This window comes from Octopus bimaculoides, chromosome 10, assembly GCF_046866305.1.
Source record: "Octopus bimaculoides isolate indiv1 chromosome 10, ASM4686630v1, whole genome shotgun sequence".
Lineage (NCBI taxonomy): Eukaryota > Metazoa > Mollusca > Cephalopoda > Octopoda > Octopodidae > Octopus > Octopus bimaculoides.
In genome coordinates this window covers 95,414,232-95,439,570 of record NC_142937.1, presented here as the reverse complement: position 1 = coordinate 95,439,570, position 25,339 = coordinate 95,414,232, and the positions used below count along the sequence as shown (strand labels likewise).

The window sequence follows — 25,339 nt, the reverse complement described above, 5'->3', positions numbered from 1 at the left end:
AAGGGATTTGTCTCTAAACACAACTGAAATAAGGGTTAGCGAAAGAGAGTAAAAGAAAAGTGAGAGTAAAGCTAATTTATTGAAAATGTTGCAGAAAATGATTACAAAAATTTAACAGTAATTTTGAAAGAGGTAAAGAAATAATGGTAATTATGACAAATGGCAACAAGAAAGGTGCTTAGAGTCTGATAATAAATAAATAAATAAAATCTATAAAGTATTTCTGAAGGATATCAAATGATTAGTCGATTGTCAAGAGTGATCAAAATGAAGGAAGAATTGAATCAATTATTTCTGCATTGAGTAACTATCACTAATAATCGTTGGTTTATTTATCAGAGAAAGAAAAAAAAAATGATTGCAATTAAAATAGCATCAAATTTTATTCTGATGCAGCCAAATTAAACTTTTCCCAAAACTAGTTTCTGGTGAAGTGAAAACAGAAAAGAAAATCCTTTGAGCGATGAGAGAAATCATATTGAACTTATTACTTTGACTAATATCTCAGTTTTGATAATTTTGAGTATCACATTTCATCAGGTGATCTAGGAGAAAGTAAATAAAAAAAAGAGAGGAAAATAAAACAAACAACCAAGCAAATAAAAATAATTAGTTTTGTTTTAAATCACATGCATACATTCTTAACATTTCAATAATTTAAATAAAAGATAAAAACAAAAATAAGTTTTAAAAATTATTTCAAGTCTTAATTAAACTGAAGCAGTAGTGAGTTAGTTTGTAAAGAACAAATCACACAGAACGCATTGTTTGGGAGGAATTCATGCTTACGTAACATATCATTGATAATAAATCTAAATCTAACAAAAATCTATTTTAGACAGGGGAGCTCCATCATAAATATTTATTATGAATAATCAAATGTTATGTGGTAAATAATTCATAATGATGGACAATAAACAGACCAACAATGAACATTTATACAATGAATATTATGTAACAATATATATATATATATATATATATATATATATATATATATATATATAAATGAAGGTTCACTAAAACAGTGATTGAGTCAAACTACTGAAGGCTAATGTTAAGGTTTCTTTTCAGCCACCGCATCAACTCTGAGGGTTCAGCCACATATCAATAGAATATACACAACATTGAAAAGCGTTCATTCATTTTAACAATTTCATATTTCTCAGGTGTGGTGTGCAAGAGAGACAACAGCACCGGTGTGGTCATGAGATGCACATGGAAGAGGACAGCTGTGTAAAGAAGTGTCAATCTCTAACTGTGGAGGGGACCTGTGGTAGAGGTAGACGACTCAAGAAGACATGGGATGAAGTGGTGAAGCATGATCTTTGAAGTTTGAGCCTCACCAAGGCCTGTTGTGATGTGATGTACTTGAGAAGAGCCATCAAGCCAAGTGAAATTGTAGTCATGGCCCTTACTGGTGTTATGTAACTAGCAACTGTGCTGATGGCACATAAAAAGCATTGGGCCTCACTGAGGCAAGGTGGCCGATGCTGGTGGCACATGAAAAGCACCTTTCAAGTGTTGGGCCTCATGGAGGCAATGAGAAATGACTGAAAGCTTTGGTATTATGCCATGCTTGCGAAGAAGACCCATCAAGCCAAGTAAAATTGCAGTCATGGCAGATACTGATGTCACACAAAATGCAACCATACTGGTGACACATAAAAACACCCATTACACTCTCAGAGTGGTTGGCATTAGGAAGGGCATCCAGCCATAGAAACCATGTCAAATTAGACTGGAGTCTGGTGCAGCCTTCTACCTTGCCAGGCCTGGTCAAAACCCTCCAGCCCATGCCAACATGGACAATGGACATTAAATGATGGTGATGATGATGACGCAGAAATGATAACCTTCAAAACCAGAAAGAAACTCTTCAAATACCAATAAACTATAATCAGTTTGAATTAGTCAATGTACTGAGAATGTTTCGTTTGTTGGTTTCTATCAAAATAATGATTGTCTTCTGCAGATTTTATCCACTTTTTACAAGTATATACCACAGTATTTTCAGGAGTTAAAATTCTACATTTGTTTACAACAATTTACATTAACTAAACTAGAACTAATAACAATTCTAATGAAATTGAAATTTTGGAAAATCTAATTATACCTTATGCAATTATTCTTGTTCTTCTCTGTCTGTCTCTCTATTCATCTGTCTGTGTATCTATCTGCCAAGTTAGCTAAGTTTCCAACTGAAATGCTCACTGAATTTAAATTGTAAGTTGTAAGGTGTTCTCCGTAATTTTCAAGCAATTACTTCTGTAAAATAATTTCTTTTTTCTTTTAGCTCATATAATTCCTAAATGACCACAAAACATTTTGGATTGCCTACAAATGCAGAGCTTTCTAAACAGATGAATGGCTAATGAGGAAATAGTGGCTGCAAATAAGTTGGCACCCTGACTTTACCCACAAACCTAAAAGAAAAGGAAACAGCAGATTTCTATCAAAAAACACATTAGATTTACTATTTTAGTATCTTTTGTTGTTGTTGTTATTTTTTTACTCCCTACTTGGATAAACAAAAAGTTTGTGATGATCATCACAAGTGCCAGCTAGACTTGATGTCAAAAGGTTAATGCAGAAGTAAAAAGGATATCACATATTGTAAAATTTGAGAACAAAAATAAATAAAAAGATAAATATATACAGAAATAAAATAAAGTATATTATAAACTGAAGAAGAACTGTAGCTAAAATATAATATATGACAGCAGCAGTAGCAGCTATTTGAAGTTAAATAGGCACTCTTGTAATGGTGAGGCTACTTCAAGGAAGAGAACTAAACAGACATGAAATAGTCAAATCTGCAAGAATAATCATCATTATTTTCCATAATAATTCCTTGACACCTTTAAGGGGTGAGTGGTATATTGGAAAATAAATGAGATTTGACTCAGCAATTCTGGCAAAATTCCAGTTTTAAAGATTCTCTCTACAAACAGGAGATGTTCGTTCTTTTCATATTGCCCCATACTGAATTAATATAAACTGGCAGAGAATCAGATGCAAAATTTGGCATCAATTTTACAAAAGACGAGATTTGAAGCAAGGAAATATCAAAAATAAAATCAAAAGTTTTTTTTGTTTTTTTTCCAATTGAGAAAGGAAACATGAATAACAGAATATCATTAAATTTCCCAAGTTGAGACTAGAAATTATGGAATAAAATGGTACTAGTCATAAGAGAGATGGCAGACAAGTTAAATGAAGTAATTAAAGAACAACTGAACCTCATTTAACACAAGTAGATTTACAATCTTACAACTATGAGCTTAATGTAAACCTCACGTCAAATGATACATTTAGGAAGGAGTCAGTTATTAGTTGAAATCATAGAATATAGAAGACATTAAACATGAGAAAGATCAATTGAACACAGCTGCAGGATGACTATGTTATGCAAACACCAAGAAATAAAACAAACAAAATAAAAAATTATCCCAGCATTTTGCAGCATCAAATGTCATCAAGTTGAAAATGTTACCTGATAGGTAAGGTGTTTTTTCATGTTGACTAATAAACTAACAGCTCAGGTATCAAATGAAAATGACAATCGAGACAGAGAATGATATTTCATAAAATAGTATCTTTCTACACAGGAAAGGAAAAATAAAAAGGTTTCTCAATTTACAAAGTATTTCAATCTATGTAAACAGCCATAATGTGAGAAGAAGTGGCAGGATTGAAAGGCAGACAAGAATCAACATTAGCACGAATAGAAGAAACACCCTACAAAGAAGAAATTAGCCGGCACAAGACACAATGGCCTACATCTTTCAATGCAAGACAATTATTTGTTGCCAAAGTCATATTTAAGCAATGGTCCAATAACAAAAAAAAAAAATGACTCTTCTCTGTGAATCAATGAAACCAAACGTAACACTATTAAACAAAGAACAAAGCAAGAAAATATATGGAAAGTTAAAGTTAATCAGCATCCAGCCAAAACTGATGACAGTGGATACCTCTGTAAAAAAAGATGTAAACAAGTATTAACGAACCAAATGCAGTGGCAACTAATTAGCATTTTACTGTTAAAATCAATGAAGAAACCTTTTCCAGTATTTCAATAATGTTGTTTTCAAGAAAACGTGTTCAGTCAAAATATATAACAGAAAAATCATTTGCAGTGGTGGCAGGAGGGAACTTGTTACAAGTTGAAGCAGTGGAAGTTGAAGAAATTTTCATTGTCATTAAAAAGTACTATAAGAGAAAAAAAATTGAATTACCACAAGTTTATTAGGCAGACGGTAGCAGCATAGTGGCTCAACAATATATAATAGCGGTTGGTTCTGAATTGTTTACAATTCAACAACTAAGATATTGTAAAACTGTTGTACAAATGAATTCTGGTCTTTCCTATTGAGTCTGCATCTTTGTCAAACTGAATCGTTTTCTGATAATAACTAATGAAATTTCTAAACAACTTCAATATGTAACAGAAATAAAGAGATACAGCAACAATCCAGGAAAACAATAAAAGTCTTCTCTTGACCATTTCCTATGCCAGAACATATTTGCTATAGATTTAAAAATAATTTGAAATGAAGAAATGTTACATTTAGCTAAGTAAGCATTTCTTATAATTAAAAGAAGAAAAAAAATGTCTATTTGTCAACTTATTGTATAACTTAAGAGAGATGATATAACTGAAGCTTTTAGGGAGATATTTGCTTCAAGAAAATAACACAGATCCTAAGTAAATTCAGTTTCTTAGAGTTCCATTTGAATTTGATGCAAGTGAGAGTCACATACCAACTCCACGAAAGCCTACCTGATGGAGGTTATCTTCTCATGCCATTACTCCATCTTCTCCCCTTCCATAATTACATTAAATTTTTTTCCTAACAGGTTGTCTCCAGAACACTGTCCCTTAGAAATATCCTCTCTTCTCCACCCCTTCTGCCATCTACAAACTGAGAAACCAACACCATTGGTCTCACCAGTCTAGGTAGAGGAGGGGTGGAGGAGGAGGAGGTGTGCCAGCAAAAGACTAGAGAACTCCTTCCTTCCCATGAGTAATTATAAAAGATAAGTCAACTCTTTACTTCAGTCACACAAAAAATGGTGGGGGGGGGGGGTAGTACATCCATAAGAAATAGAAGAGATCAATGAAATCAATAACTAATGCATACACACCACAACTGACATGAATATTGAAACAAATTAGAGTGACTGGTTAAACGACCATTTATTAATTGGAACTAAGCAGGATACCCGTGAAGTATTGTAATTGGTAGACATAATAACTAACTACGACAGTCCTTAATATAAACTATATCCATCAAACACTGTGGCCTCTATATTTTATTTTTAGTGGGTTTTCACGTTGCAGTATTATTATTGATAATCAAGCTGGAATGTGAGAGTACAAAGTTAATTTCTACACGATTCAAAAACCATATTTTGTAACCTAATACAATAAATACTTAAAACATTATCATACCAAACAGTCATTCATTGATTTACACTCGTTTGTAGCCTAACAACAACAATTTAACCCTTTTCATATCAACCTGCCTGACCACCACCCCTGATTCAATGGTAGAAACCGTTTTAAATTTATCGAAATTAAACTTGCTCTTTAATTTCATGTTAATTTATGTTTTAAACATTAGCTTAATAATGACAAATTTACTAAATTCTTCATGACTTACAAAATTAATTCAAACAAAAGCAATGTATTTCAACAGAAATATGATAACGAAGGGGTTAAGAATTGAACTTAAAACATTTGGCTGAAGAGTCAGAGTTTTATCTACTTGGGTCCTTTCTATAACTGTCCATCAAAGAAGATTTGAGATATAAAATAGCCCCTGGACAATTATTGTAGAAAGTATGAGTGAATTTTTTAGTTCTAACATATTAATGATGTTATTTGATACTAATGAAAAAAACAACTTTCCTATTTATTCAAAGATTAATTATGAACAAATGGAGTATCAAATTAAAATGAATAACAAATAATTACTTAAACATGTAGAACAATTACTTGATTTTAAAGGAATTACTAATTCAATAAAAAACACACTAAAGCATTGACCTAAAACATAAAAATAAACTATATCAAGCGGGTAAAAAAAAGGCTTCATTACATTCCCCAACACCTTCCACACACAAATCATATCTATTTATGTGTCCAATAAACTATAACAAACAACACACAGACATTTCCATTCAACTACATTTGCAAACAACACAAAAAGCTCACAGAAACTCTTAGGCGTAGAAGTCTTCTTTTTATTTATATATATATATATATATATATATATATATATATATACATACATACATATATACACCTAACTAAAAGCTATATAACTCTCTCAAACTCTTTGAAACACTGAACAATTTTTACTATCAGAAATGTCAAATACAACAGGAGACTAATTTACTGAGGGAGATCAGATAGTTTATATCTGTCTGTCTAGGACCAAATTGTTCTTCTTCTGTTTGTCGCCTTCAATCCTACATGTCATTACACATGTTGAATGGAAATATCTGTTTAAAAGAGTTAAGACAGCTGACACTTTTAATAACTGCCAACTGAATTTTCAATCATCTATTCTTATATTTGGTAGAAATACTTAAATTTTTTCTTTTAAGGTCTTACAGCATCCCTACCCCCTAAATATTTCCAGTTCAAAACAGATGAAAAAGTCCACGGTAAGATACAATCATAGTATATGTATACATGGTACAGATGTGGCTGCGCAGGTGAAAATTTTGCTTCCCAACCACAAGGTTCCAGGTTCAGTCCCACTGCGTGGCACCTTGGGCAAGTGTCTTCTACTGTAGCTCCAGGCTGACCAAAGCCCTGCCAGTGGGTTTGTAGGGGAGAAACTGAAACTCATTTGTGTGGGTTTGTATCTCTTTGTTTTGATGTTGCATGACAGTCGTAAATGAATGTCACCGTCATTCGTTTCCAATATTCTGTGAAAGCAAGTCTGGCCATGGAGAAGTATGATCTTGCTTGGAAAGAGGTGGGAGAGGAAGAGCATTGGGAAACCTCCCTAAATAAACCTAGTCCAACTCATGCAAGCATGGAAAAGCAGACATTAAATGATGGTCGAGTATCATTCCAGATGCTATAGTTGAGAATCCAGAACTGTTATAAGCAGACATTAAATGATGATAACCTCCAAGACCCTCAGTAATTATCATTAAGTAATTGAAAGTGAATAAAATTATTGTTGGGATGCGTAAACCTGGCCAAGGTCAATTAAGGTTGAGTACTGAAGAAAATTAAAACCTAAAAGGGGCCACAGCAAGTGATATGTCAATGCATTGAGTACAACAGATCAAATAGAAATAAACTATATATATATAAATATGTATATATATACATACATACATACATACATACATACACACACACTATGTATTTTTAGTGTAAATAAAATGTTTTATTGCTTAAATATTATTATCCATACACAACTATCATAGTTGTAAGACCTTCAACAATAAACTGTAATCTTGTTATTTTATGATCTATTCTGTGAACGTGGTTAATTACTTCAGAATTTAATCACCAAATCTAGTCTTTTGAGCAGAATTAATTGTAGTAAACCGTAGTCATTGGTTTAGTGTATAACATGTAGGCGTCACCATTACTGTTTTTATATCTGCTTTTCCAAGTTTGCATTGGGTTAAATGGAATTTGTTGAGGTAGTTTTTCTACAACTGAATGCCCTTCCTGTCACCAACCCTCACCTGTTTCCAAGTAAGGTAATATTCACCCCTCCCCCCATGGACAGGCAGGTTTTCATGGAAAATTGGAAACAAAAGACACCACTTGTGAGACAGTGATGCTCATTTACAACTATCACAGGTGCATGCTCACATGTCATTTCACCAGACTTTGGTTGGCCCATGGTTATAGTAGAAGACAAGGTGTAATGCAGTGAGCCTGAACCCAAAACAATGTGGCTGGGAAGCAAACTTCTTAACCACACAGCTACACCTGAACCTATGAAAGGTGATAAAGAAGAGATATTTTAATATCTTAGTTGTAAAGGTAAAACGAATATTAAATATTGTTTTCTATTTAAAGTGTTACAAATTAGTCAGGAATCATTGACAAAAAGAGTTTGCACGGGTCTTCTAATAGAACACTTCTCTACAAGTTAACCGGATTAAATACACCAAGACACATATCAAACAATGCTGTGCAAGAGAGTTTAACAACACCAAGAAAACTCATAGCAAGCTGTAAAGTACAAACTTCATACATTCAGCTGCTGTCTCTCATGGTTTGACAACTTAAAACCATTTCTAACAAAACGATTTCAGCAGAAAACAAATATTGTTTCCTTTACAAGTTAGCTAACGTTTAGTTTACATGTACATGTTATAATGTTACTCACCAAGCAGTAGTAACATAGTGGGAAATAGCCACAACTAATAAAAGAGCCACATAGAAATCTCTCCCGAAACCAATACAGGTTACTTACTTGGAAATAGGAAGGCAGCAGCAAATAGTTTATTATACAATTAACAATGAGAGGGGGGGGGAGAAAAAAGAATGTGTGTGTGTCTATCAGTCTATATACACATACATACATATAAAAATACATACACACACACACATATATATATATATATATATATAGAGAGAGAGAGAGAGAGAGAGAGAGAGAGAGAGAGAAAGAGAGAGAACGAGAGAGAACGAGAGAGAAAGAGAGAGAACGAGAGAGAAAGAGAGAGAACGAGAGAGAGAGAAAAAGTGAGGTGAGTGAGTGAGTGAGTGCAGGATGATGGGGAGAGAGATATAATGTGAAAATTGTTTTTAATGACTGAACAAATATAGACTAAATAAATAATAGCCTAAAGGTAGCCTCTGATATCTCTGACAAAAACTAACCTCTTGATTGAAAAAACATTCAATAACAAATTATATTTAGAGATAGCGGAGACAAAATATGTACATTGCTTTAGGAGATGTTCTAATCAGCTTTGGAGTTTATAAATAGAAGAATATTCTTAGAACTAAGTCCAAATAGCTAAGGTGAAGCAGCTATTTCTGTAAAGCATTTAGCAAAATAAAACGATCTTAATGGAAATATCATCGCCAAACTGAAAACAACAAATGTAAATGTTAAGGAGGAAAAGAAGAAAGAGAAAAGAAAAACAAAATCCAGAAATAAATAAATGTTAGAAAAAGAATTCAATGAATAAGTTCAAAGATTTCTATCCATAAAAACTTACACAAACATTGTGTTGTTATATTTGTATATACACTTGAGATTGGGTGAGTATGATTAGAAATGAATCCACACACACACATACACACAAAACTGCTAGACAGCTGCAATGGGGGGGGGGGGGGTAGCAATATAATTAGCAAAGAGAAGAAGAAAAAAATAAAAACAATAAATATCACAATAACAAAAACGACGATGATAATATTTCGATGATGAGTGAAATTATTAGAACATTCTAACATCTTGGGCCTATATCTTATGGCAACAGCTGACAGAGAGCGAAAACTAAGAAGAAATGAAAAGTTCTTCAATAATTTCAAGTGAAAATATTACATTCCGGAGAGTCAGACACATCAACAGAAATGAGAAAGGAACAATCAAAACAGGTTTTCTCTAATTTCTGAATTTCTTTTTTTTCTTGCTGGTAAAATCCTTCCACCATGTCTCCTGGCAGTGTTGGGATATGCCATGCAAATAATACAGAGTAAAATAGCTGAATACCATAGAACAAACAACAATTGTGTATTATTTGTTTTTAACCCTTTTTATTATCTGGAGACTGTCTTTCATTCTCTGATATAAACTTAATAATTTAAAGTGATCTAAATTAAAACTTTCCATTTAAATTCCATGTTAGTTCATGTTCCAAGAACAAGCTTAATAATGACAAAATTAGTTGGCTAAGTTCTTCACTATTTCCAAAATTAATTGAAACAAAAGTTGTATATTTTAATAGAAATATGGTGATGCTGGGGTTAATGTAACGCTATTTAGTTTATCAGGTTCAAATCCCACTGTGGGCCAGCTTTCATCTTCCTCGGGTCAATAAAATGAATTACCAGTCAAGTACTGGAATTGATATAATCAACTGCTCTCGTCCCACAAATGTTTAACGAATGCCTTTCATTTAATAGTAACATTTCTAATGAGAATGATGAGTTTGGCTCTTTCCAACAAGTCACTCAATTCTAGGTAGTTTCAGTAAAGCACACACCTGCTCATATCATTCTCAAATGACAGCCTTGCATGCAATTTGCTTTGGGTTATAAACATTGTAGAAAACCCTTGTGCACAGATATGTGAATGGGAACAGCAGAAGGCTTTCCGTACATTTTCTAGACACATAGGTTGTGTTTAGTTCCTAAACACTTCAAAATTGCAGTCTTTTTAGAAACCCTAAATTTTTCTTGCATACCCACTAAAGGGTATATATACTTTGTAAAGCAGCTGATGTGAGGAAGGAGATCCAGCTGTAAAAACCATGCCAAAGCAGCAGACATTGCAGCCTGATGCAGGCCTTGAACGAGTCACAGTTTCTAACCCGTGTCAGCATGGAATCATCATCATCATCATCATCGTTTAACGTCCGCTTTCCATGCTAGCATGGGTTGGACGATTTGACTGAGGACTGGTGAAACCGGATGGCAACACCAGGCTCCAGTCTGATTTGGCAGAGTTTCTACAGCTGGATGCCCTTCCTAACGCCAACCACTCAGAGAGTGTAGTGGGTGCTTTTACGTGTCACCCGCACGAAAACGGCCACGCTCGAAATGGTGTCTTTTATGTGCCACCCGCACAAGCCAGTCCACGGGCACTGGCAACGATCTCGCTCGAAAATCCTACAGGAGCCAGTCAGGCGGTACTGGCAACGGCCACGCTCAAAATGGTGCATCTCATGTGCCACCCGCACAAGAACCAGTCCAGGGGCACTGGCAACGATCTTACTTGGCTTGCCGGGTCTTCTCACGCACAGCCCATTTCCAAAGGTCTCGGTCCGTAGTCATCGCCTCGGTGAGGCCCAATGTACGAAGGTCTTGCCTCACCACCTCAGCCCAGGTCTTCCTGGGCCTACCTCTTCCACGGGTTCCCTCAACTGTTAGGGTGTGGCACTTTTTCACGCAGCTATCCTCCTCCATTCTCACCACATGTCCATACCAGCGCAATCGTCTCTCTTGCACGCCACAACTGATGCTTCTAATGTTCAGCTTTTCTCTCAAGATACTTACACTCTGACGGGTATTCACATTGACATTACACATCCAACGGAGCATACTGGCTTCATTCCTTGCGAGCTTACGTATGTCCTCAGCAGTTACAGCCCATGTTTCACTGCCATGTAGCATGGTTGTTCGTACGCATGCGTCATACAGTCTGCCTTTTACTCTGAGTGAGAGTCCCTTTGTCGCCAGCAGGGGTAAGAGCTCTCTAAACTTTGCCCAGGCTATTCTTATTCTAGCAGCTACACTTTCAGCGCACCCACCCCCACTACTAACTTGGTCGCCCAGATAGCGGAAGCTATCGACTACCTCTAGTTTTTCACCCTGGAATGAGATAGAAGTTGTTTCCTGTTTGTTTGCAGTCTTTATTGCACCTGAACATCTGCCACAAACAAAAACTAACTTGCTAGTTAACCTGCCTTTGATGTTGCTGCACCTCTTATGTGTCCATAGCTTGCACCGGGTACATCTTATAGAGTTACTACCTACTCCTTTTCTACATACTGAGCAGGGCCATCTACCTGAAGGGGTTTGTGTTTTATCTACCTTCCTACTTATTAGGATTTTGGTTTTAGCTAGGTTGACTCTAAGGCCCTTCAGTTCTAGACCTTGCTTCCACACCTGAAACTTCTCCTCTAGTTCTGATAGTGACTCCGCAATTAGGGCAAGGTCATCAGCATAGAGGAGCTCCCAGGGGCAACCTGTCTTGAACTCCTCTGTGATTGCCTGGAGGACTATGGTAAATAATAGGGGGCTGAGGACGGAACCTTGGTGGACCCCTACCTCTACCCGGAATTCATTGCTGTACTCATTTCCAACCCTCACCTTACTGGCCGCATCTCTGTACATGGCTCGCACAGCTCTCACTAGCCATTCTTCTATCCCAAGTTTCCTCATTGACCACCAGATAAGGGATCGGGGGACCCTGTCAAAGGCTTTCTCCATGTCAACGAAAGCCAGGTACAGAGGTTTATCCTTGGCTAGGTATTTCTCTTGCAACTGTCTCACTAGAAATAAGGCATCAGTAGTGCTTTTACCTGGCACGAACCCAAACTGCATCTCATCTAAATTGATTCGCTCCCTAATTAGTTGGGCTATGACCCTCTCTGTAACTTTCATAACCTGATCTAACAGCTTGATGCCTCTGTAATTATTTGTATCTAAAGCGTCCCCTTTACCTTTGTAGCAGTTGACTATGATGCTGCTACACCAGTCTAAAAGATTATCAGTGTTGTTCTTGTTGTTTATACTCTTCAAAGAAACAGAGAGTATAGAAACAAATTCAACAGTAAATTACATGCAACATATTCGACAAGCAAAAATGTATTCTCATAAAATACATATATATCTCCTTTCACTGCCACCAACACAAATCATAATATATACAGAGAAAAAAAAAAATTTATAAACTGACACTTTGTTTTTATATTCAACATCAAAATCACATAGCTACTTTTGAAAACATCATGCAATAGCTAATCTAAAACTATAATTGAACAAAATGTTGACAAAACAATGGTTCTCCTCCTCTCCACCTAAAAAAAAAGAAAAAAAAGCCAGCAACTTTTAATTGATAAATTTAAAAGTTAACTGAAACCTATATGTCATGTGCACATTCACAAACACACGTAAAACAGGATAAACAGCAACAGAAGTGGTGGGGAGGGATATGAAACAAAAAAAACTGAAATTTGAAAAAATTGTACAATACCCATGTGCTGGTATGGACTGGATCCTCTGATGTCATAAATCATGTGACTTTCTTCTTTAACAAATGCCTCCTGGCAAATGACGACAATAGCATGTTTGCCATAAAGAGCTCATTTGAATAGTTTGTAGAGATAAAGGAATGAGAGTTGTGAGAGAGAGAAGAGGAGAATAACCGTTTCCGATCAATGAATTTCCAATCATCTGTTTTTCTTCTAATGAAGGCAGGTATTTTGCAATAATTTCATTTCCCTGTCAAAACAAAGAAAAGTAAAATATTCAAGTGAAAAGTCATACAAATGAGAAAAAGCAAAAACAAGCATTAATACAGCACACACACACACACACACACACACACACACACACACACACACACACACACACACAGTTTAATTTTGGGATTCACAATCAGGATATAAAATTACTCAATACACATATATATCGTAGAAGAGTTTAATCATTATATACACATATCATCTGTTTATCCTGTGATATGAAAACATAAAAGTGCTCAATGCATTCAATAAAATAGAAAAACCTGATATTTGTTTATCACATGTAAGGTGAACAAAATTACTTATTTAGACCAAAAGTTTCCTTCAATATGGGATAAGGCACCAGCATTTTAAGAACAGATCAAAATACTGTGATCTCTGTCTAATAAAGGAACTCCATTCCATACCATTTACCATCCAACTAAAAAAATAAAAAAATCTAAGCAAAATATTTTGACCTGCCAATTTACATGATGAAGTTCCTCTGAGTGATGTCCTGAAGTATGATGAATGGAAACTGATGTCAGGGACCATCTGAAAGCAAACTCAATGCTATTCTAAACAATCAGCTCTTCTCGGTCATCTTGTCATCACTCAATCCACTGATGAATCTAGTTGACTATGAAACCAATTGATCAAACATTTTAATCTGGATGTGTTATTCTGTTTACCTTACATATGTCAAAATGCACACACAATGCAGTAAATTAGCAGTCTGGAATGTTTCATAGAATGCCTTGTGGTATTTTATGACTCACTGTATTCACAGTTCAAATCCTATCAAGATTCACTTTGCATTTCAATTTTCCAGGGTCACTACAAAAATTAAAAAAAAAATTTAAAAAAACAGCCCCCACCCGTTCCACAAAAAACAGCAATCGAAGTTGGAAGTGTCAGAGGGTCCAGCAAGATGCCTTGTGGTATCTGTTCTAGACCTTTCTTGCTCTGATGACATTGTGCCAAAGCTGTACTGACCAAGTTGGCAACCTTTTCTTTGGATAAGAATTGGTATTGTGCAGATTTACAAGCATGGGCAACTGCCAGACTTCCTCAAGTCTTGCCCAGGCCTCTACAGACATTTGCAGATACATGGTTAACCTTTGTAAATGGAGGCCCTTATCTATGTGTGTGTGTGTGTGTGTGTGTGTGTGCATACACATGTGAAAGTGAGAGAGAGGGAGACATGCATGTCAGGGATCTGGCTGTGTGGTTAAGAAGCTCATTTTGCAACCATTGTAGGTTTGGGTCCCGTCTCATTGTACTCTGCTTGGGTACTCTACTAGAGTACAGGACCAACAAATGTCATATGAGTGGATTTAGTAGACAGAAACTATGTGGAAGCCCTGTATGCAAATGCTTTTGTGGCCTAGTGGTTAGGCTGTTGCATTCAGGATTGCTAGATTATGGGTTCAATTCCTTAACTGGGTGGCACATTGTGTTCTTGAGCAAAACACTTCATTGCATGTTGCTGCAGTCCCCCTTGTGATTGGGGATGGGGAGGAAGCTGGCCTGCTGACCTAGCCAGCAGGGTGGCAGCATTTGAAGGTAAAAAAACAATGCAAAAGCGCATTGTGACCAGTGATGTGTAACAACATGACAGCCTGGTCAGTCATGTGATCATGTGATATACCCCCTCCACCACTTGACAACTAGTGTTGGTTTGTTTACATCTCTCAAAGCAATTTAGCAAAAATGGCCAACAGAATAGGTACCAGACTTAGAAAATAAGTGCTGGAGTTGATTTGTTCAACTAAACCCTTCAAGGTGGTGCCCCAGCATGGCCACAGTATAACCAGTGAAACAAGTAAAAGATCAAAGAGGCTGACTCAATAAACTTTGACCATTGCTTACTAATGAGCCGCAAAATAAAGATGATGTTCTTAGCGCAGTTGTTGATTTACAGTGTTAAGTACAATTATCAACATAGTTATTATCACTTTCCAGTTAAATGCAGGACAGAATCAATATAATTGGTAGAGAATCAAAATGATTGGCCTTTTGTACAGACAAATGTTTCTTAAGGCAATATCAATAGAATGACAATGTTTATGAAATGATAGGTAGACGTACAATCTTTCAGATGGTGGGCCATTGGCTTACCTTCATTCACGTACTCTGAAAAGGCCAACAAGAACAGCCTTCAAATTACAAACTCACTTATAAGTTCATCATCATCATCATGCTTTTCTTCTTCTTTTTTAAGGTAGCATGAGTTAGATGGCTCTCCAGTCAGCAACTCTTGCTTGTTCAAGTACAATATTTCTTTATCAAACATAAGAAACAACTAAGCTACAGACTTTTGTTTATGAGAGGCATAAAACACCATAACTGTTTTTCTTACACACACAGGCTTCAGAACAGTTTCCAACTACTGAATTTGATTTACATAGCATTGGTCAGCCCAAAGCTATAATAGAAGACACTCACCATACAGTGAAATGGAACACAAGAGTAAAGTTCTTAATTTCAGTCATGCTTCCACCAAACTTATAAAGTTCCTTTCAACATTTCTAAATCATCACAGTCTCATCTTCTAGATGAAGTGATGATAGTGTGTGTTGCTTCCTGTTATAAATAGACAGGGTCAATGTGATTGGTGTAGAGATTAGTGCTCATTAGATTTTCTACATCATCATCAAATGTTTAGCTTTGTGATTAATGTATAATTGTCTTGACATTGTACTGTGCTAGGAGTACTGCTTCCATAATTAATTATCTACTCTTGTGAGGAATTCTGTATGGGATACATGCATTGTTCATTAACATTTTCCAAGCAGGGTTTTTTTTTTGTGTGTGTGTCATTTAGTCCATAACAATTGCTTTTTGTTTTAAGTGCTTGATGAGCTGGTAAGAGAGTGCTCTTCCCAGATGGCTAAAATAACAGTTAGGAAGCTTAGAGCTTTCACATTTGCAAATAACATATCTATTCCACACAAAATTTCCTGTAGCAACATAGAAATCTAATGAAGAAAACTTCAGATTTCCGTGCTGATATCTACATTAGTCATAGAAGCTTTGCCTAGAATGAGGAAGCAAGAACACATAACAACATCACTTGACTGAGGATGGGACCACAGATGTCTACAAGTATTGGTGATGGCTTTAGCAACTTTACTATTCCGAGAAAACAGCAACTAACTCATGGAAATATTATAAGAATAAAATTTTGATTTAAAAAAGTTTAACCTAGAACATAGTCGTGTTTCATTATTCAAAAGAAAATCTTTGCCACCTCAGCACCCTCCCTCCCTCCCTCCCTCTCCCCCACCCCCATTACCCTTTCCACTGATCTTTCTTTTCTTTTAAAGATCTCCTTTCCATATTCTCTACAGATTCTCAATGTCTCCTTTTCAACCCTCAACCCAAACCAGGATGGGAAACAGGTGTACAATGATAATGATGACGATGATAGGTGTGGCTGTGTGGTTAGAAGCTTGCTTCCCCACTACATGGTTCCAGGTTCAGTCCCACTGCATGGCACCTTGGGCAAGTGTCTTCTACTATAGCCTCAGGCCGACCAAAGCCTTGTGAATGGATTTGGTAGTCAGAAACTGAAAGAAGCCCAACGTGTGTGTATATATATATATATATATATATATATATATATATATATATGGTGGTTGTCTACTCCTTAAACAGAGTTTGACCACCTCCTGCACCTACACCTTAGCCCTTTCATGGCGTCTGATGTGGCTTTTTAAACCAGACAGTGTTTTGAAAAAACACCCACACAGATTGCACCTCTGATTTGCACTACCAATACCTGCAAGTAAGTTCTGCTCATTGTGGATCCTAACATGTCTTTTAAGACCCCCATTGGATTTGCAAACCCTCTGGCACACACCACATTCAAACGTGTGCACAGACATATAATCAGAATAGCTGGGTGAGGTTTGTTTTCCATGGGTTCGCATGTGAGATTTGAGGCCAGCCAAGGACAGACATGGTCTGTCACAGACTGTGCACACAAAAAGGTCCTTGTCATTCACCTTCTCAGTCTTCACCTTTTTCCTTAAATGTCTCTTGAGCCCTGCTTGCATCATCCTGGCCTCTTCAAATGCTTTCACTCCACTCCACACCCTTGTTCGCCATCCAACTCGATCTGAAGCGAGGACTTCTATATCTTTTGGAGCCATTCCAATTGACTTCATAGCAGTCCTTATGCCATCCTTAAACCTTTTTTTAGGTTTATGCCGATAATGTTTCCCCTCTGCCAGCTCACCATAAAACAGCTGTTTCGGCATGCGTTCATCTGCCATTCGAACAATATGGCCACACCATCTCAATTGGTTCCTCAAAATCATGGCTTTAATTGAGGGGATGCCTGCAGATGCAAGGATATCTGTGTTTGGAGTAAAAGAATTCCATTTAATTCTTAAAATATGACGAAGGCATTTTTGGTGGAATTTTTCTAACATTTTAAAATGCCTTTCATAACAGGTCCAAGTTTCACAGGAATACAATAGGGATGTTAAGACAAATGATTTGTAAAGAGCCAGCTTTGTATTGTTATTTATATGTCGCTGGCGCCAGACGCGTGACTCCAAGCCACCAAATGCTTTTGCTGCCCTTTGAATTCGCAGGTGTATTTCCGTATCAAGATTTTCATCATCTTGAACAGAGCTTCCCAGGTAGACAAATGAATTTACAACCTCAAGTAACTTTCCCTTAACAAAAATTTTAGGGAGGTTACAAACAGCACCATACGCAGGTTGATACATCACAACTGTTTTTTTCAGATTGATGGTCAGGCCAAAATCATCACAAGCTGCATCAAATGCAGATACAAGGGATTGCAGACCCGATTCAGAATGACTAACCAGATCGCAATCGTCAGCATACAAAATTTCCCTAATAAGTGAAGTAAAAACCTTCGTTTTAAACTTCAGTCGGGTCAAATTAAAAACATTCCCCGTTGTTCGATATTTTATGTAGATACCCTCCTCAGAGTTTTGAAAGGAATGTGACACCACAACGGCAAAGTATATTGCAAAGAGGGTGGGTGCATCAAGGTCTCCCTGCTTTACTCCATTTTCCACAGCAAAATATTCAGAAAGCCTACCACCAAAATTAACCCTAGCTCTCATATCCTGATGCAAAGCCTTGACCATGTTTATAAACTTTTCTGGGCAACCAATTTTCCCCAGAATTAGCCACAGAGCACTTCGATTAACAGTATCGAATGCTTTGCTCAAATCAACAAAGCAATGGTACAGAGCAAGATTCTGTTCAATGCACTTCTCCTGTAATTGTCTGACAGTAAAGATACAATCAGCTGTGCCCCTGGAGGAACGAAAACCACACTGAGACTCAGACACCATACTTGGAACTATAAAGGTATTTAAACGTTCTAACAAAATGCGGGCGAGCACCTTTCCAACCACAGACAAAAGGGGAATCCCACGAAAATTACCACACAGATCCTTTGGCCCCGATTTATATAAGGAGACAAGAATGGCATCAATCCAGTCTTGAGGCACTTTCTCACTTCTCCAACAGTGACAAATTAAAATATTTAAGAGTTCCATCATTTTGTCACCCCCATATTTCAAGACTTCTGCACAGATTCCATCAGATCCTGGAGACTTGTTGTTATTCAGCTTATTCATAGCTAAATAAATGTCATTTAGAGTTGGTTCAGATGCCATCTCTTCTATAACTGGAAGTTGTTCAATTTTTTCTATCGTCCTCATATTAACGGATGATGGTCTATTCAAAAGTGCAGAGAAATGTTCTACCCAACGCTTATGAATAGAAGCGGTGTCAGTCAGAAGAAAACATCCATCTTCTGTTCTCACTGGAGCTACTGAAGAAGATTTTGGACCATATACCTCCCTAACATAAGAATACAAACAACTGGCATCATTTCTATCAGCTGCTTCTTGTGCCCCTTTTGCCCTATCATTCCACCATTCCTGTTTAATTTTCCTTAGAGCAGTTTGCACCCTCCTTTTCAGCTTTCTGTAAGTTTCATTTGAGTTTCATTTGAGTTGGGATTCAATGACTGAGAGAGCAGTGTATTGCCTAAGTTTTGTTTTTCTAAAAGTAGATCATGAATTTCTGCTGATCTATCTGAGAACCAATCTCTGGATTTATGAGATTTAAATCCCACTGACGAACTTGCAGCCTGAAATACTTTTGTTTTGAAATCTTCCCATAAATTGTTTGGGTCAAGATTAATACTTTCTATAGCGTCGTGGAATCTTTGCAAGTTGCTTGATAATTTAAAGTTTGCAACGTTTAACTTTTTGGGTATCTTAGGACCAGACTGTCAGTTTTTAGGTTTTATCGAAAAATCTATTTTGCCACGCAGTAGATGATGGTCAGTCCAGCTCTCTGCCCCTCTCATGACCCGAACGCTAGAAACGTCTTTCATATCACATTTCCTAATCAAAATATAATCTATGAGATGCCAGTGCTTAGATCTTGGGTGCATCCAGGTGGCTTTATATTTATTTTTCTGCTTAAACAGAGTGTTGGTGACAACCAGATCATTCTCAGTACAAAACGTCAAAAGAGCTACTCCATTTCTATTGCATTTTCCAATCCCATGTCGACCTAAAACAGGCCATGAAACATAGTCCCTTCCAACTCTTGCATTGAAATCTCCCAAAATGACCAGCTTGTCAGAAATTGGTACTTTCCTCAATAATCTTGCTAGATTGTCATAAAACTGTCCCACAGTTTCCTCAGAATGGGACATTGTTGGTGCATAAATACTGACAACGGTAAGAAACCTACCTTTTGTCAGTTTGATACGGCATGACATGATCCGGTCAGATATATCACTTGGAAGCTCTGCAATGGAGGACACTAAGGTATTCTTGAGAGCAAACCCAACACCAGATTCTCTACGCTGACCCTTAGGTAGGCCTTTCCAGAAGATAGTATATCCATAAGCAGATTCCATTACTTGACCCTCACCAGAGAGACGAGTTTCAGAGAGAGCAACTATATCAAGGGAATATTTCTTTAGCTCACATGCAATAAGTGCAGTACGCCTTTCTGGCCTCTTCGTGAAATTATCATCAAGAAGTGTGCGCACATTCCAACAGCCAAAATTCAAACAATGTTTATTTTTACTTTTTCTTGAGGACTGTTTGACCACAGTGGCAGGATGACGACCGGGTCCAGCCTGTGATACACTGGGACACCTGCCGGGCCAGACCTGTTCCCCTGATGTTCCCAAGCCTCTTTTGCCATTTACTGAATTTGTTTCAGACATTTTAAAATAAGTTACAGGTGCATTTTTAGGTTTCTGCCAACCAACCAATTGAATGATTTTACTAAGATTTGGAGTACAGGAAGTACCTGTGCAGATGAATATTTTTTAGTGGGTGTAGCTTGCACTGCACTACCCCCACTTATTAGCCCAAGAAGACTTTCACCGGTGTGACAAGAGAATTGACAAAACCAGGAATTTCCAAGGCCTCAGGTTTTATTTCGGAGATTTCCTTCTCCTAGGTAGATTACCAACCAAGGTTAAAGAGCTTCTACCTGCCCATGAGGTAAGCCGTCCCATTCCAGACACCTAACCGACACTCAGACACTCTGTAAAGTGAACAAATATCACTCCGGTGACCGATGTGGAGCAGCTCATCAAAAAAAAAAAAAAGAAAATTTAAAAAGAAAATAAATAAATAAATAAAAAAATAAAAATAAATAAAAAATAAAAATATATATATATATAAATAAAATATAAAAGATAAAAAATAGTATATATATAAAATTAAAATTATTCATATATACATATTTACAGACATTCACACACATATACACACCCATACATATATATATATATACATATTTACAGACATTTTGTTGGAAGGTCGTTGACTGTTCAGGAGTTCATCCGCCCTTTGACAGGTCTTATTTTTCGTCCTGCAGGGTGTCCAACAACACCCTCCTCACCAAGCAAGCCTGGTGGGGTTGCCAGTTTAGTCGCCGACGACCCGACCATGCAACAGGTTGTACTGGATTACATGTTACCAGTAGCACTGAAGAGCGACCTGACATATATATATATATATATATATATACATACATACATACACACAAACACACTTGTGTGCCTGTGTTTGTCCCCCCACCATCAATTGACAACTGATGTTGGTGTGTTTACATCCCTGTAACTTAGTGATTTGGCAATAGAGACCGATAGAATAAAGTACTAGGCTTGCAAAGAATAAGTTCTGGGGTCGATTTGTTCGACTAAAGGTGGTGCTCCAGCATGGCCACAGTCAAATGACTGCAACAAGTAAAAGAATAAGAGAATATATACGGTAGAACATTCTATGGGATGGCAGCAAACTCTTCAACAAAAACTCCCTTTCTGATGACCTCCCAAATATCTAATCAAGAAAAGGGAGACAGTGAAACCCTTAAGCACTCAATACGCAACTGAAAATTTCAACTTCTGTGGAGACTATATCTGTCCATTAAAGCATGACAATGTTGCTAAAACAATATACAATGCCATCCACAGAAAAATAACCCTGTTATTGAATACATAAATATCCACCTAAGGAATATTGGTGGAATATTCCTATCAAAACATTTACCTAGACCAAACACAACAGGTGATTTAATCATTTGGTATGGGGGTGGGGAGGTCAGCTGTGAAAATTGGTGGGGAGAATATTTATGAAGTACTGCTTCAAAACCTGCTGCTTGTTTATCACAATTATAAATTCACGTTTATAATTATCATACTAAAAATAATTACACATAACTATATTACTAAATGTTGAAGAAACAATCTGGAAAAGTGAAGATTTTCAGGCAAAGAAAGTGACCAAAGGAAGATAATAAAACTATGCAAGACTTATCATTTTTGTCATCTTAATTCCACAGCAGAGATTCGTTTCTTTGTTAGAAACCATCTCCTTCTTGCAAAAAGAATGTAAACAATTAAAACAAGAATACTCACATATGCATGTGTAATACACACACTCACACACGTGTGTGTATGTGTGTGTGTGTGTGTGTGTGTGTGTGTGTGTGTGTGTGTGTAAGTATCAGGCTAACATCCAATGAAAACCTGCTGTAAAAATTACATTGTGAATGTCAGAGGAAAATTAAAAATTTTACCCTGCTTGCAAATTACATGACACTTGGTAATTTGACTCATTAAACCCTATTGAAATCCATCGTTGGCCTAATCAGCATCACCAACACCACTGACAGCCTCATTATTTTCAAGAAAAACTACCATTTAATATAAATAAACAAGAAAACTTCATCATGATTCTTTATAATAATTAACCTGAAAATATCCTTGATGAATTTTTTTTCTTTTTTTTTTTAATGATAGAGAGAAAATAAAATGGAAAACAAGAAAAAGTAGGATGAGAAAGAAGAGAATTGAGAGGGCTAAGAATAAAGAGAGACATGAGAAAGAAAAGGGGAGAGAATGAAAGAAAGATAATATGAAAATGAGAGGTGGAGTATGGGATGAGATTTGTGGAGGGGGAGAGAGATTTGCCCCAAGAGGATTGCAGCAATAATGAGTGTTGAAGCTAATTTATACTGCAATTAAGTCATTTAGATTGGGAGTAGATCAAACAAAATTCATTGGATGAAAGAGGAACTCTATTGAACAAGGAAGTCTTGTTAATTCCAAACTTTGGTAAAAGTTTTAGAAGTTTTAATTATAATTATTCAGTAAGCAGGCTTCATGTTCCCACTCTGGGTTTTTTAAACAATACCAAAATTTAAAATTGAAATAATAAAACAAATGGTCTTTTTGAAATTTTCATCTGAGAAACAGATTCATTCAAACTTTAACTAAAACCACTTTTCAATTTTTCTGCTGTCAAAAAAATAAAAAGGGGAAAGGTGATTAGTTAAGTGTCTCCCTAACAACACAATCCATATTAAGGACACTTCAGGTGGAAAGCTGACAAGTCTATCTACATTGCCATAAAACTCGTCAATAAGCTATAACTAATCAATTAGCTCTTTATAATGAAAACTCTCATTACAGATATTAGTAACAATTTACTTTCTTGTTTAGGAAACCATTCTTGTATTACACACAGATGGAGAATTCGATAAATGATTTGCCCAGAAAAGTTAAAGTAAATATAACCACGGCATGATGCTTCATAAACAATTACTTGTACACCTTTTCCTATTCAACAAAGAAAAAATATGTCACAACTCTCAAATGCTCACATGCAAGTACAGAAACACACACACACATTTAATTAGAATCACATTTGTTTTAATGTTCACAATATATTAATCATTAATATCAGAAGAGAGAAGGGAAGAGGGGGGGGGGGGAGAAATAGCAACAAAGCATGGCTTCAATATCTACCTCATGTATCTTAGTTTAAAACTTCACCTTTTAAAGCAGCCACATATATTCAACATGTTTTATGTTCAAGCCAACCAGATCTGGCCTCTCACACCTATCTGTCAATGTCAATCTAAAACTAAACAACTATGTCATTCAAAAGTAAAAGCTATGAGATAATCTATGATTAAGTGAAAGCAATGTGAATCAATAAGCTTTACATTTAAGAGATTAATCTGAATGCCAACATGATTAGAGAACCATTCCTCCATTTGTGTCCATCTGGCAAATGAAATACACACGACAATGTAAAGACTCCAAATTGCATGGAGCCTCTTTGTGGTTGATGGGTTTTACTAGAAAAATAACAATTATAATTCTCTCTGTCTCACATCACACCTTACTTTCTTTGTAATAAAAAGGAAGGATATATCAGAGGATGCCGTTTAAGATAAATTATTACAAACAACAACAAAAGATTTTTGTCAGAGGTCTGATTTTCTAGGTCTTACCTGGAACCAAACAAGAGACACAACAACTATGCAGAACAGTTGTATTTGTCGAAATTTGCACTCTCATCCAACCCAACCCTATAAACATGCGAAAACTCATTGGAAAATACAAAGGAAGGGACGTAACTGTTTAGAAGTTAACAGAAGGGGTGGAGAGCACAAAAGAAAAAGAAATTAATGAATTTTAAGGGGGACATGTCTGATGATGACATCAACAATAACTGATAATGCTGACAACAGAAATCAGAAACATTAAACCATTTCAGATTTGATATTTATCCATCAAGAATTACAGAATTGTCATCAATACATCTGAAAAGCCACAAGGCACTATTTACAGATCACGCTCTCCTTTAACCCTTTTCATACCAACCTGACTGAGACCCCAGTCTCCTTCTATGATACAAACTTCATGTTTAAAAGTGATTTAAATTAAAACTTTCTATCAAAATTTTTATTAAATTATTCATTACTTTCAAAATTAATTGAAAAAAAAAAAAAGGCAATATATTTCAAAACAGATAAAAATGGTAACAAAAGGGTTCAAGAGAAAGTAATTTTCTACCAAGCGCCTGATTTTGAGAAAAGAGTATTTTGCCCATCCCTATGTCTGTGGATCAGCTTGTGAAAGAAGAGTTTTTGAAATAATTCGAAATTCCTGAAAAACTGAGGAAGCAATCCAATAACAATGTATTTCTTTTACAACTGGGGAAGATACCAATTTTTACAGCAAGATACCTGTTTCTGTCTCTCCATCACACTTTAACTGTTCATTACTGGGCAGAAAGCTGCCTCCTTCAATTTGGTGGCCTCACTGGTACTCCATATCATATAAAGAGCACCCAGTACACTCTGAAGTGTTCAGCATTTGGAAGGACATCTACCTGTAGAAACCATGCCAAAGCTGACACTGGAGCATGACAGCACAGTACCTTGGCCTTGCCATCTCATGAGAAACCCATCCAACCCATGCCAGCAGGGAAAACAGACATTGAATATTGATGATTTCTGGTTATTTTGGATTCACTACTCTAAGGCAGTGAGCTGGCAGAGTTGGTAGCATGTTGGACAAAATGCTTAGCAGGATTTCTTTCAGCTTTTTGTATTCTGAATTCAAATACTGCTGTGGTCAACTTTGCTTTACATCATTTTAAGGTTGATAAAATGAGATACCAGTCAAATACTGGGTTCCATGTAATCAACCTGTCCTACCTCTCAATATCTCTGGCCTTGTGCCAAAGTGTATCTGATTAAAATCAATACTAATCTATATCCTACTTCTGTAATAACTAATCAAGGTTGGCTGACTGACCTTGTCACTGGGTATTCTATT

The 25,339-nt window shown here is 36.3% G+C and overlaps 1 protein-coding gene across 12 annotated transcripts in view; it reads right to left on the bottom strand.

Moving 5' to 3' along the window:
• LOC106877934 (histone deacetylase 4) overlaps positions 1–25,339 on the bottom strand; it is a 203,746-nt gene that overhangs the window by 115,127 nt on the left and 63,280 nt on the right. For all 12 annotated transcript variants that reach the window (XM_089359069.1, XM_089359060.1, XM_089359058.1 and 9 more), the window contains exon 3: positions 12,924–13,171. In XM_089359069.1, the coding sequence (XP_089215195.1) occupies positions 12,924–12,966 (43 nt within the window). In that variant the 5' untranslated portion in view covers positions 12,967–13,171. The remainder of the gene's footprint in view (positions 1–12,923; positions 13,172–25,339) is intronic.